The 12,995-nt window shown below is 35.9% G+C and overlaps 1 protein-coding gene across 1 annotated transcript in view; it reads left to right on the forward strand.

Moving 5' to 3' along the window:
- Positions 1-1,530: 1,530 nt before the first annotated feature.
- PPP4R1 (protein phosphatase 4 regulatory subunit 1) overlaps positions 1,531-12,995 on the forward strand; it is a gene marked incomplete at both ends in the record, with an annotated part of 45,365 nt that continues 33,900 nt past the window's right edge. Inside the window, 6 exons of the mRNA XM_084252141.1 lie at positions 1,531-1,558; positions 4,772-4,914; positions 5,430-5,576; positions 8,829-8,936; positions 9,366-9,431; positions 10,370-10,528. Of these exons, the coding sequence (XP_084108267.1) occupies positions 1,531-1,558; positions 4,772-4,914; positions 5,430-5,576; positions 8,829-8,936; positions 9,366-9,431; positions 10,370-10,528 (651 nt within the window). The remainder of the gene's footprint in view (positions 1,559-4,771; positions 4,915-5,429; positions 5,577-8,828; positions 8,937-9,365; positions 9,432-10,369; positions 10,529-12,995) is intronic.

Consider the following 12,995-nt stretch of genomic DNA (forward strand, 5'->3'; position numbering starts at 1 on the left):
AAGAGACAACTTTTCTATCTTAGCAAGTGCAGAGAAACAAACCGCCTTCTTGGTGATCTTGGTTAGGGGCTTCTGACTTGAACTAGGCACTAGGTCTTAGTGCCCAGCCAGGAGAGAGAGAAGGTAGACAGAGGAGGTAGCAATCAGGTCAAACCTACACTGTCCCATTCGCATCCTCTGGAGGTTGCATTTTCATTATCAATCCTGGCCTATGAGCCAGTTTTTGCGTATATTCCCCTCTGTGAGCTTCAGTTTCGTCACTCTTAAAATGAGTTAATGATAGAACCTCCTTCATTCAGCTGAAGAACTAAATGAGATAATGCATTCCAGTGGTTTTGTTAATGAAATACCATGCATGTTAATGGTTTTGTGTAAATAACTTAGCACCTTCCTTGACAATGAATCAGAAGGTTTACACCATAAAACAAAGAATTTTTTTCCCTAAAGATTTATTTATTTATGCATATAAGAGCTGGGGCACATGCCAGAGATGGTGGGGAAGGTGGTGAGAGGATTCACCACCAGAGTGGGGAACAGAACAGGCAGGCTGACTGAAATACGCTGCTGAGGGGAGCAGCGGGTGAGACAGGAGAGGTCTGCTGCGCCATGTGGGTTTCTTTCTGGCCGGCCAGGCATGGAACTTGTGCTGCAGAGGCTGTAGATTGCTTCATAGTGCAGTGCTTAACCCCTTGCACCACCAGGGAGGCCCAAAACAAAGAATCTTGATGGAGAAGGAAGAAAGGGTATTTCAGCTTTCTTAAAACTTCTTGTGGCATAATTTTCTCTTTTGCTCAAAGGACTTACCTTAATATTTTCTCGTAGTGCTTGTATGCTGGTGATGGTATCTCAGTTTTTAAATGTCTGAAAAAGTACTTCATCTTTGTATTTGAAAGATACATATTTCAAAGATAATTGAAAGATTTCTCTATACTAGGATAGAGTTGTGGATTAACTTATTTCTTTTTAGTACTTGAAAGATAGTGCTTCACTGTCTTCTGATTTGTATTATCTCTGATGAAACATCTGCTCTAATCTCCTTGTCTTTATTGTTCTCTTTCTAGTCTTCATCTGCATTACAGAATTCTTGACCTTTTGTTTACATGTGAGTTGTTGCTGTTCTGATTGAGCACGTAAAGTCTCAGGTCTCTGGTCACTGTTTTCTGATAATTCTGTTCTGGGGTCACCTCAGACTAAGTGTCTCCAGCCTTGGATCCCTGTGCTGCTTGAGACAATTAGAAGATATTGTACAAAAAAAGGAGAGGAAGCACTCTTCAGTTATATGACTTCTGAATTCTAAGAATCTCTTGTCATTCTTTGTACCATTCCAGTAACAAGGCAGTTTTACTTAAGCTGTCTCTAATAATCAAGGGGTACTTTTTAGTTTCAAGGTGTTATAAGGAGTATTTCTGATGTCTCTGATAGTTGGTGTGGATGACTACAGCTCAGAGTCTGATGTGATTATTATACCTTCAGCCCTGGACTTTGTCTCACAAGATGAAATGTTGACGCCACTGGGGAGATTGGACAAGTATGCTGCAAGTGAGAACATATTTAACAGGTATGTGCATATTCTTTTCATTTGACTAAAAGTTGAAAACATGTTTTTTATTTTATTTCAGTAGGGAAAATGGTATTATTAATCTGTAAGGCATCAAGTTTTATTAATTCTCACCAGCATGGCCTCTTTTATAATTGTTTGTTCCTTGACCTTGGTTATCATTCAGCACTGTCTTTGCCTTATTGGCCAAAAAATAATTTTTTTGCCTATTAGGCATAATTTTGATATTTGTATAAATTGATTACTGAGGAATATAGTCTTTGAACAAGAGATGTTCTATATTGTCTGTTGATAATGTATACTGTTGTACTTACAGTGTGCTAAGTGTAATGTTCAAGCCCATGGGAACACAGTGGTGACCAGGAGCTGACTCTTTTCCTAATGCATTGTTTCTTCAGCTGTGGTCCCCAGACCCAGCTTTATCAGACTTTTATGGGAAATCAAAAGTTGCACAAATATTTTGAGTGTAAATATATAAAACAGACTGGTATGATGATATATGGGTGCCGTTTGTATAATGAAGAACATTTTCCATTATTATGATAATGGTTTCAAATGAATTTTCATTGACTTAAGAAATTTGTCAAATCAGTTAAATATGAAATATATTTTGATAACTGTTCAGTCTCATCTTTTTAAAATAAAATCTACACTGATGTTTGTGGACTTTTAAATATGTGCTATAAAATATATTAAAATTTTTCTTTAGAACTATGTTTTAAAATTATAAATACTAGCTATTGATGCCACTGAACACTAAATAATTTTCTTTTTCTGTGCAGACAAATGGTGGCTCGGAGTTTGCTGGATACATTGAGGGAAGTCTGCGATGACGAAAGAGATTGTATTGCTGTTTTGGAAAGAATTAGCAGATTAGCTGACGATTCAGGTATATGTTTATGCAGAGAAAGCATATTTTCCCTTTTTCCACACAGGGTTCTTTTAAATTTGTCTTTTTAAAGCTAGTGAAATTTTTAGCGTGATAGTAAACCTATCAATAACAAGAAAATAAACTGTTAACTGAGATCTGAACATTTTATAGTAGGCCCACTTAGTTTAGTTTTGGAAATTTATCATCAGAAAGATGGTAAGAACATTGTTTGGCATCATATATATTAATAATTTAGGATGACTAAAAACCTTAAGAATAATTTTCAGTAAATTAAAACGGATGGTTGGCATGGGATATAAGTGCTTTTTAGGCATATATGAAGTGCTTTTTTTGGTATGCCCTCTCAACTCGCAATAGTTTCATTAATGTCTGTTTTTTGAAATCTAAAGTTCCTCTGGACACACATGTACATATTTACCTTAAGGTAACTTCAGAAATCATAAGTACCAAAGTCTGATTAGGTCTGATATAAAAACTTGCATTGATAATCTCACAGTCATATATATATGTTTGTTACTTTCATATCTTCTGTGAATCGCCTGTTTATATCCTTTCTTGTATTCATTTGTATTCATTCATTCTTAGTATATTTTAGTTATTAATATTTTGTATACATGTTTTTTCTGAGGCTATATTCTAGTTTATTATGGCATTTGTTGTTTATAAGAAGTATTTGTGCAGTGAAATTAGTTGACTTTTAGTTGGTTTTAGGCTTTTATTTGAGTTGAAAGGGCTTTGCACTTCAGGATTAAACCTGTTTGTTTGTTTGTTTTTATTTGTACAAGCACTGGGTACAGTCAGAAGCGCAGGAGGGTGAGAGAATTCACCAGAGCCAGAGCAGAGAACAGAACAGGCAGACTGACGAAGTACACTGCTGAGGGGAGCAGCGGGCGGAGGCAGGAGAGGTCTGCGCGCCATGTGGGATCCGTGCCCGGCAGCCGGGGATAGAACTGGTGCTGCAGAGGCTGCAGGCAGCTTCGCAACCCAGTGCTCAACTGCTGCGCCACTGGGGAGGCCCCTGTTTGTTTATTTATAGCTTTTTTTTTTTTTTTTAAGATTTATTTATTTATTTATACAAGCACTGGGTACAGTCAGAAGTGTGGGAGGGTGAAAAGATTCACCAGAGCCAGAGCAGGGAGCAGAACAGGCAGAAGGACCGAAATACACTGCTGAGGGGTGCGGCGGGAGAGGTCTGAGCGCAATGTGGGACCCTCGCCAGTGGCCGGGGATCGAACCGGTGCTGCAGAGGTTGCCGCAGCTTTGCAGCCCAGCGCTCAACCGCTGTGCCACCAGGGGAGGCCCTATTTATAGCTTGTTTTAAAAATGTTATCTTTCAGTGCTTTTGATGTTTGGAACTTTAATTCATCTAGAATTTTTTTTTAATAAGATTTATTTATTTATACAAGCACTGGGTACAGTCAGAAGTGCGGGAGGGTGAGAGAATTCACCAGAGCCAGGGCGGGGAGCAGAGCAGGCAGAAGGACTAAAGTACACTGCTGAGGGGAGCAGCAGGCGGCAGGAGAGGTCTTTGCGCCATGCGGGACCCTCCTCCGGTGGCCAGGGAGCATCCGGGGATCAAACTGGCACTGCAGAGGCTGCAGGCAGCTTCACAACCCAATGCTCAACTGCTGCGCCACCGGGGAGGCCCTCATCTAGAATTTTTGTGTGGTGTGTATATCGTGTCACTTTTCTCATACACCTATCTGATTTTCCTGCCATTATTTATTGGACTATTCATCCTTTTGAAAATCCAGATATTTCAAATGCCGTATTAGTCACATTTAAAATTTGTCATACAAACTTGATTTGGGTCTTTGTAAGTTTTGTTTTTTTCCCCTGAATCTTTTGGTCTCCTTCAGTGTTCACTTTAATGAAGCCTTTAATGTTCACCTTTTAAATGCTATCTGTCTGTACATCCTTTATTCACTACTGACATTTTGGGGCTAGTTCTTGTCCAAGGAGGTCCTTGAATAGTAAAAATATATAGATACCATATTATATGGTTGATGTGTGAATACTTAGCTCACATACAGTGAGTGTGATATGATGCAAATGATGAATAAATTAACTCATGAAGGAGATGAATGCTTAGGCAGTGTATACTGCAAGCTTGGAATGGGGCAAGGTCTTCCTTTCACTCATGGGGTCGACTTCATGGATATATGATTGTGAAAAGGATTCCAGAGTTAGGAGATTATCTTGTAAATCTTTTTATGCTGAGGATGAATATCCAAAAAGCTCTTCTATGAGATTCGAAGCCCAGACAAAGATTTGGTTACTGTGGGAAAATATGTTTGCTCACATTTCTGTTATTTCAATAGAACCAACCGTGAGAGCAGAGCTGATGGAACAGGTGCCCCATATTGCATTGTTTTGTCAAGAAAACCGGCCTTCAATCCCTTATGCTTTTTCCAAATACTTACTACCCATCGTGGTTAGATATCTCGCAGATCAGAATAATCAGGTAAGAGAGCCATTTACATGTTCTTAGTAGAAACTTACCTAGTGTGATTCATGTAGAGTGGCCTACCTTAGCTAGTCTCATCTGAATGTCTTTTCCTCATTGACTGTATTCTGCTTTTCAAAATGACCATATTGAAAGTAACAGAATGACAAGATGTGTTCAGAGTTGTGCAAATCCAGGTTTCCTTAATGCTATTAGTATAGATAATGGCTAGTAATTGCCTTCTTTCTTGCAATCCTCATAGGTGTCTCTTAAAGTTTGTTACTTTGCTTAGACATCTCTTAGAAGGATGACTTTTCTGTTTCATCTATTATTATAAGACAATCTGCCAGGTTCTGTTTTTGTAATAGTTTAAGAAAAACTAGACACAAACCTTTATTTACAAGATTTTGACATTTATGAATCAATACCTTGAAGTTGAGATGAAAAGTCTTCAGATTTGTGAAAATCAAATAATAGAGTTTTGTTATATTATGTAAATACTTTATTTATACGGTTGTCATGTTTTTTCTTAGGTAAGAAAAACAAGCCAGGCAGCTTTGCTGGCTCTATTGGAGCAGGAGCTAATTGAGCGATTTGATGTGGAGACCAAAGTGTGCCCCGTTCTCATAGAGCTAACTGCCCCAGATAGCAATGACGATGTGAAAACAGAAGCTGTGGCTGTAAGTAAAATGCATTCTTTTTTTCAATTTAGGGAAAAATTGATCACTATGTTTTTTTTTTTTTTAAGATTCATTTATTTATGCATACAAGAGTTGGGGTACAGGCCAGAGATGTGGGGGGTGAGAGGACTCACCAGAGACAGAGTGGGGAGCAAAACAGGCAGACTGACTGAAACACACTGCTGAGGGAAGCATCGGGCAAGACAGGAGAGGTCTGCTGCTCCATGCTCCTCCCTGGCCAGTCGAGGATCGAACTCTGCTGCAGAGGCTGCAATTGTTTCATAGTGGGGTGCTTAACCCCTTGTGCCACCAGGGAGGCTCCTGATCACTGTTTTTGACTAACAGAAGGTGTTCATTAAGTGTCATATGCTGCATTATGTGTTACAGGTTTTATATTGCTAGGTATATATTAAAGCAGCCACAGAGCATTAAATTTGAAATGTATTGATTGGTTAGAAAGGGACATAGACTTAAAAGGAAAAAGATGTATCTTCTGTGGACCCCATTAGATGCTGAGCACCTTAGATTGTTCTATCACTGGGCTCTGGGAAAATAGAATATACAGCAAGAAAATGCTTCGTAACTAAAATCATTATTGTGTCAAAATGGAAAAATAAGATGGGGGCAATAACTAGTACATTTAAAAACAGAGACACCAAAAACTGTATTGAATGATGAAACACTTGAACTCTTTCAGTTACTGTGGAGCACTTTTCTAGGCAACCGTATAAAAAAAATTAAGACTTGCCCTTGACAGTGATCATTGTGGGAAACAGTATGGTCTCTGGGAAAAGGATGATTAGGCATGTAGTTTCACCTGTGATATGATGTAAATTATAATTATTACAACAATATACAAATTAAATCATTATGAACATAATAAAGTATAATGAGGTGCCTGGTTCTTTTGATGTGTTTAGCAGATATACTGAGTTATTTGAGAACCACCATAAATGGAGTATGAATGAGAATATAGTTAAAACTGTTGTGGTTGACATTTGTGGTTCCTGAGTTCAGAGAGTAAGAACTTTGATAACAAATTAGAAACCTGATAAATCCGCCTGAAAATTTATTCATATTTATTTGGATAGTGAGAATTTACTTTATAAATCAAAATAATATAATTGCATCTCTATTACTATGAAAAAAACTTACGCCAAAATTGTTTAGTGTTTCTGGATCATTAGTGGAATGAATTAAATCATCTCTTGCTCCCTTTTCCTTGGAAATTCCTTAATTTCATTATCTTACTTATAGATATTCAGGTACCAGTTAGTAACTTTACTTTTTTCAGTAATATTTTTTTGAAGTAAAATTCACATGAAATAAATTTGAAGTGTACGATTAAGCAGCATTTTAGTAAATTCATAATGTACTAAATGTACAGCTACTGTCTCTGTTAAAATTTCCAAAATACACACACCCATATACATTCTTAATTTCCTAAGTTAGTTGATTTCAGAAAGTCAGTTTGGGCATAATTATTGGTTTAAATTGAGTAGAGTTTAACTTTACTAAAATGTTTTATTAGATTTAACATTTGTAAAGCATAATTAGAATAAAAAGACTATATCCATAATTAGAATAAGAAGACTAAACTCATGAGTCTCTTAAAATTGGTTTATTTTGTCATCTTTTACATTCCCTGACTTCATTTTTTCTCTGACTTGTGAATAATTCATTCAAATTTAATTATGCTAGATTAGTAGTACATTATAATTTTGGATTTGTAACTAGGCTTGCAATTCCTTAGAAACAGTATGGACTCAACAAAATAATACTGACTTTGGATTCCAGGAGATAGGTGTGTTGTCTTCAGTTCTAAAGTTGCTGCAATTTTAGTCGAGATTGTGTTGACTATGTGGATGAATGCAGGGAGAATTGCCAGCCTAACAATCCATTAATACAGTGGATTGCTCCATTTCTTTCTTTGATTTATCTCATCATTTTTTGTGGTTTTCAGCAGATGGAATGCATGTATTTTAATACTTGTGAAATGATCCTGTTTTTAAATGTTTTCAGTTGCCCATTGCTAATTTATAAAAATATATTTAATTTTTTCAGTGTAAATCCTTCAGAGTTCCTAAACTCACTTGTTTCTGATAGTGGCTTCTTTGTAGAAAGAAAATCATGTCATATATGTTTTTCTTTCCAAATAATATGGTTTTTACTCCTTGTCATATTTGTTTGGGTTAGATGTGGATATACTAGATAAACGACAGGCCATCAGATTGTTTTCTATATTAACTGAGAGGAGAGATTTTTTTATATAATATTGACCAATTTTCAAGCACTGTTTAATCCTCACTTTGCTGGTACTGCATTATCCGAAGTGTGCATGTATTGGAACTGCAGTCTTGTCTTTCTCAGAACCTAGGCTTTGTGGAGTAAGGACCCAGTTTAGTATGCTTTAGTTTTAATTAAAATGGCCATTTTGCAAGGTAAGGACATCTGTACAGGTTTTCTTTAGTAATACATATTAAACTGCAGATTCTTTTTACGGATAATCTTTTTGGTCTATATAAACCCAGATTCTTCTTATAGATGATGTTTTTCTTTGAACAGTTACCATTTACTGCCTTATTGAGGAAAACACAGGGTTTTTTTGCTTTTAAAGTTATCAGGCAAAATGATTAGTAAGATTGAAACTATAGGCAAAAATGAAATTTCTAGGATTTTGTCTGCGTTTACTGTGCATTTAGTAATTATTGGTTGATTATATTGGCAGTAGTTAATACCCATTTTTCATTTTTCAACTTGATAAATAAGATGGATTTTTTTGTGTGTGATGTGTGCAGAATAATGATGTCATGTCTTAGTTTGAAGATATTTTTATTATGTTTTTATTCTTTACTAATTTAATTTTTTGCATCTTTAAAATTTTATATATTTTTACATCATTTTTCATTTTTGCACAATGCATGCATTTTCATATTGGTTATAGTACCCATGCAATTCCCACCACTCTGGTTTTGATCCTACTCCTTTAGTGTGTCTCTGGTTTATAGTTGCTTGTTGATTTTGATTTTTACTTTATTATAATTAGTCTTTTTTCCTGGTCGCTTATTTAGGTTTGCTAAATTCCTGTGAGAATTTGAGTGAGACCATCCGGTATTTTTCCTTTTTCTTTTTCTGGCTTATTTCACTGAGCATGATCCCTTCCGGCTCCATCCATGTTGCTGCAAATTGCATGAGTTTATCTTTCTTGATTGCTGAGTAATATTCATTGTGTGTTATTCTTATTTATTTTAGATAATGTGCAAAATGGCTCCCATGGTTGGGAAGGACATTACAGAGCGTCTTATCCTCCCTAGGTTTTGTGAGATGTGCTGTGATTGCAGAATGTTTCATGTTCGAAAGGTATTTTTAGTCTTTTTTTTTTTGTTTCTGTTCATAACACAGAGTTATAGTGATTTTTGCTATGTGAAAATTAAGATACTATTTTTTGAGAACTCTACGTGTGATACTTTGGGGTTTTTAAAAAAAATTTTTTTAAGATTTTATTGATTAATGTTTGCATAGAAGAACTGGGGTGCCAGAGTTGCAGGGGTGGGGTGGGGTAAGAAGATTCACCACAGAGTGGGGCACAGAACAGGTAGATCTGCTAAGATCTGCAGTGGGTGAAACAGGACAGGTCTGCTGCGCCATGTCGCTTAGCTCCTGGCCGGGGATCAAACTCAGGCCATCACAGTGGGCCCTCGTGGTGGTAGTGCTGAGACTTAACCCCTAGGCCACCAGGGAGGTGCTACATGTAATACTTTGAAATGGCAGTGATGCTTTTGTTTACAGGTCTGTGCTGCCAATTTTGGAGATATTTGCAGTGTAGTTGGCCAGCAAGCTACAGAGGAAATGTTGGTAAGTATTGCAGAAATAAGGTAGGGATAAAGAGGTAAGCAATGCAGTGTGAAGTTTGAAATGCAAATTGTATGTTCCTCCCCAAAATCTATAAGCCAGAGAGATAGATGACTTTGAATTCAGAAATTTTTTTTTTTTTAAGATTTATTTACTTATGTATACAAGAGCTGGGATACAGGCCAGAGGTGTAGGGGGCGAAAGGATTCACCAGAGACAGAATGGGGAACAGAACAGGCAGATTGAAATACACTGCTGAGGGCAAGTCAGAAGAGGTCTGCTGCACCATGTGGGCTGCTCCCCGGCTGGCTGGGGGATGGAACTGGTGCTGTAGAGGCTGCGGACAGCTTCATAGGTTGTGTCTTAACCCCTTGCACCACCAGGGAGGCCCTGAATTCAGAAATTTAACTTTCTGAAACCTGAGCACTTGAATTGTGTTTTAATAAGGACAGTTTTATTGAAAAATGTAGATACGTTATAAGAATCATTAATCCTCTTTTGCTGCCCCAATCTCATTAAGCAATCAGTTTCGTTCAGTTGAATTTTTTTTTTTGCAACCCGTAGATATTTTAGTGACAATTAAATCTACAGCAGGTTATTTTTAAATGGTTAGTACATAGCTGTACATACTTTAACATACAAGTTAACATACTTGAAGTATGTCTGAAACCATCTGTTATGCAAAATAATAAAGTTTTACATACAAGCTGTTGGATGACATTTAAGTCGTATTTGTTAGTGTTTTTGCTTTTCTGTAGTCCATAGTTTTAGGAATTAGATGTGATTTATTTAAAATTACTGCATGTTAATACTAAACAGGTGTTCTACATTTCGTCAAGAAAATAGAATGTTTTAAAACACTGTGAAAGTAGAAATTGAAATAGGAGTACCCAAAGGAAATCAACCTTCCTGACTAACAAAATACTCTCTTCCTTGTGAAGCTGCCCAGATTTTTCCAACTTTGTTCTGATAATGTTTGGGGAGTTCGGAAGGCGTGTGCTGAATGCTTCATGGCAGTTTCATGTGCAACATGTCAAGAAATCCGACGAACTAAATTATCAGCACTATTTATTAATTTGATCAGTGATCCTTCACGTTGGGTAAAGTTTTGTTTAATTATTTTTATAAAATAATTTTACAGTAAATTGGATTTTTATTTCATAATTTAAGAGATAATTTATAGTTTAAGATGTTAATACCTTTAGGAGTAGATACATTGCACCTTTTTCTTAACTTGACAAAATTTCTGTGCAAATAAAATGTTCATGTTCATTCTATTATTGTGATGTCATTTATTGATTTTCAGATGTAGATCAAACCTTCAATCCCTGGGACATCTCATTTGCCACAGTATAATAAATCTTTGTATGTTGCTGATTTAGTTTGCTAGTTTTTTTGTTAAGGGTTTTTATATCCAGAGTATAAATAGCCCTATAAATGGAACTGAGAAGTGTTCCCTCCTGCAAGTTTTAGGAAAATTCATAAAGAATTGTTATTCTCTCTTAAAGATTTAGTAGAATTCAGCAGGGAATTCTACTGAGACTGGGCTTTACTTAGTGGGTAGTTCTTTTATTACTAATTTAAATCTTCATTTGTTGCAGGTCTGTTTAGATTATTCAGTTTCATTAGTTTATTTCTTTAAAGGAATTTGTCCATTTCATCTAAGTTTATGACCTAATTTGTTGATGTATGGCTAATATGTATTGTTTATAATCTTTTTATGTCTGTAAGGTTAGTAGTGATGTCCTTTTTTATGGTTCTAGTAATTTGAGTCTTGTCGCTTGTTTCCTGGCCAGTCTGCTAAAGGTTTGTTCATTTTGTTGATTTTTTTTAACGCTTTTGGTTTCTTGATTTTCTTCATATTTCTTTCATTTCATTAATTTCTACTTTATTAATATATATTTTTACATATTAACATGTATGTAATTTTTACCCTATTATATTCTCTGATCTGCTTGTTTTCAGTACTGTTTGCTCTTTTTTTCCCCTGGTGTCTTGAGGTGGTGAAAGGTTAGATAATTAACTTGAGATCTGTTTTCTTTGAATTACCATTGGCCTGTACCCCAGTTCTTGTATGTGTAAATAAATAAATCTTTAAAAAAAATTTCTTCTCCAGTTTTTCATTTTTTCTTATATTTCAATTTTTTTTAATTGCATGGACATTGGTTTACAACACTGTGCATGTTTTAGGAGTACAGGTCTTATCTCTTCATATATTGCTGTACCACACCCGCCACTGAAATACTAGTAACTCCACCACTATCCTCTGGGCCCCCTCAGCTCATTGCTCACACACAGACACAGCCCTGCCCCCAAACTCAATTTTACATTCAATTCCAGGGTTTGTTTTTATTTCCTGTCCCTTTGCTTTTTTTTCCACATATGAGTGAAAGCATATTTTTCTTTTTCCTTCTGACTTAACATAATCCTGTCCATTTCCATCCATGTTGCTCCAAGAAGCAGGATTCTCCTTTTTTCTTTCTTTTCCTTTTTAGTATAGTTGTGAATCTATACATCTTTCTAATCCACTCATCCATTGTCTCTTTATCTTGGCCGTTGAAATAGTGCTGCAGTGAACACAGAAGTGCATGTCTTTATATTAGTGTTTTTATATTCTTCGGATAGACACCTAGAAGTGAAATTGTTGGATCTAATGGTAGATGGTAGATCTATTTTTAATATTTTGAGAATTTGCCATACTGCTTTCCATAGAAGCTGTACCAGTTTACATTCCTTTCAGAGAGAATACAGTGGCTCTTATTTCTCCACGGTCTTGCCAACACTTGTTTTGTTTTTAGTCTTTTTTCCACAAGTGTTAGGTGATATTTCTTTGTGGTTTTGATTTGCATATCCCTGATAATATGTGATGATAAGCATTTTTTCATCTGCCCTTTGGCTATCTTATGTCTTCTTTGGACTAGCATCTACACAGCTCTCCTGTCCATTTTTCGATTGGATTATTTGCTTTTTGTTCTTTTGACTTGAATAAGTTCTTTATGAATTCTGATATTAACCTCTTGTGTGATGTAGGACATGCAGATATTTTCTCCCATCCCAGTATATGTCTTTTTGTTTCAATGATACTGTATTTCCCTTTGCAGAAACCTTTCAGTTTGTTGGAGTCCTGTTTGTAACTGACTTTTACCTTAAAGAATTCCTTTAACATTTATCAGGTGTGTCTGCTCAAAACAGATTCTCAAATTGTTTATCTGGGACTATATTTGTTTCCATTTTTAGAAGGTGACTTTGCTAGGTGTAGGATTTCAAGGTTAATAGTGATTTTCTTTGAGCTCTCTAAATATTACCTATTCTACCTTGCCACCTCTGTTGAGAAGACAGAGATTTTATCTTACTGGGGTTCCCTTATAACTGATGTGTCACATTCCTTGTGCTGACTTTTTTTGCTTTTTACTCTTATCATTTTTACTATGATGTGTTTTTAAATTTATTTTATCCTACTTGAGACTGTTTGCTTCTTGGATGTGTATTTCGGTTATTTTTTAAAATAACACAGGAATATGGTATAAAGTAAAATTCTGAAACCTCCTTTTCAACCTGTTTCATTGA

This window comes from Talpa europaea (genome assembly GCF_964194135.1).
Source record: "Talpa europaea genome assembly, chromosome: 13".
Lineage (NCBI taxonomy): Eukaryota > Metazoa > Chordata > Mammalia > Eulipotyphla > Talpidae > Talpa > Talpa europaea.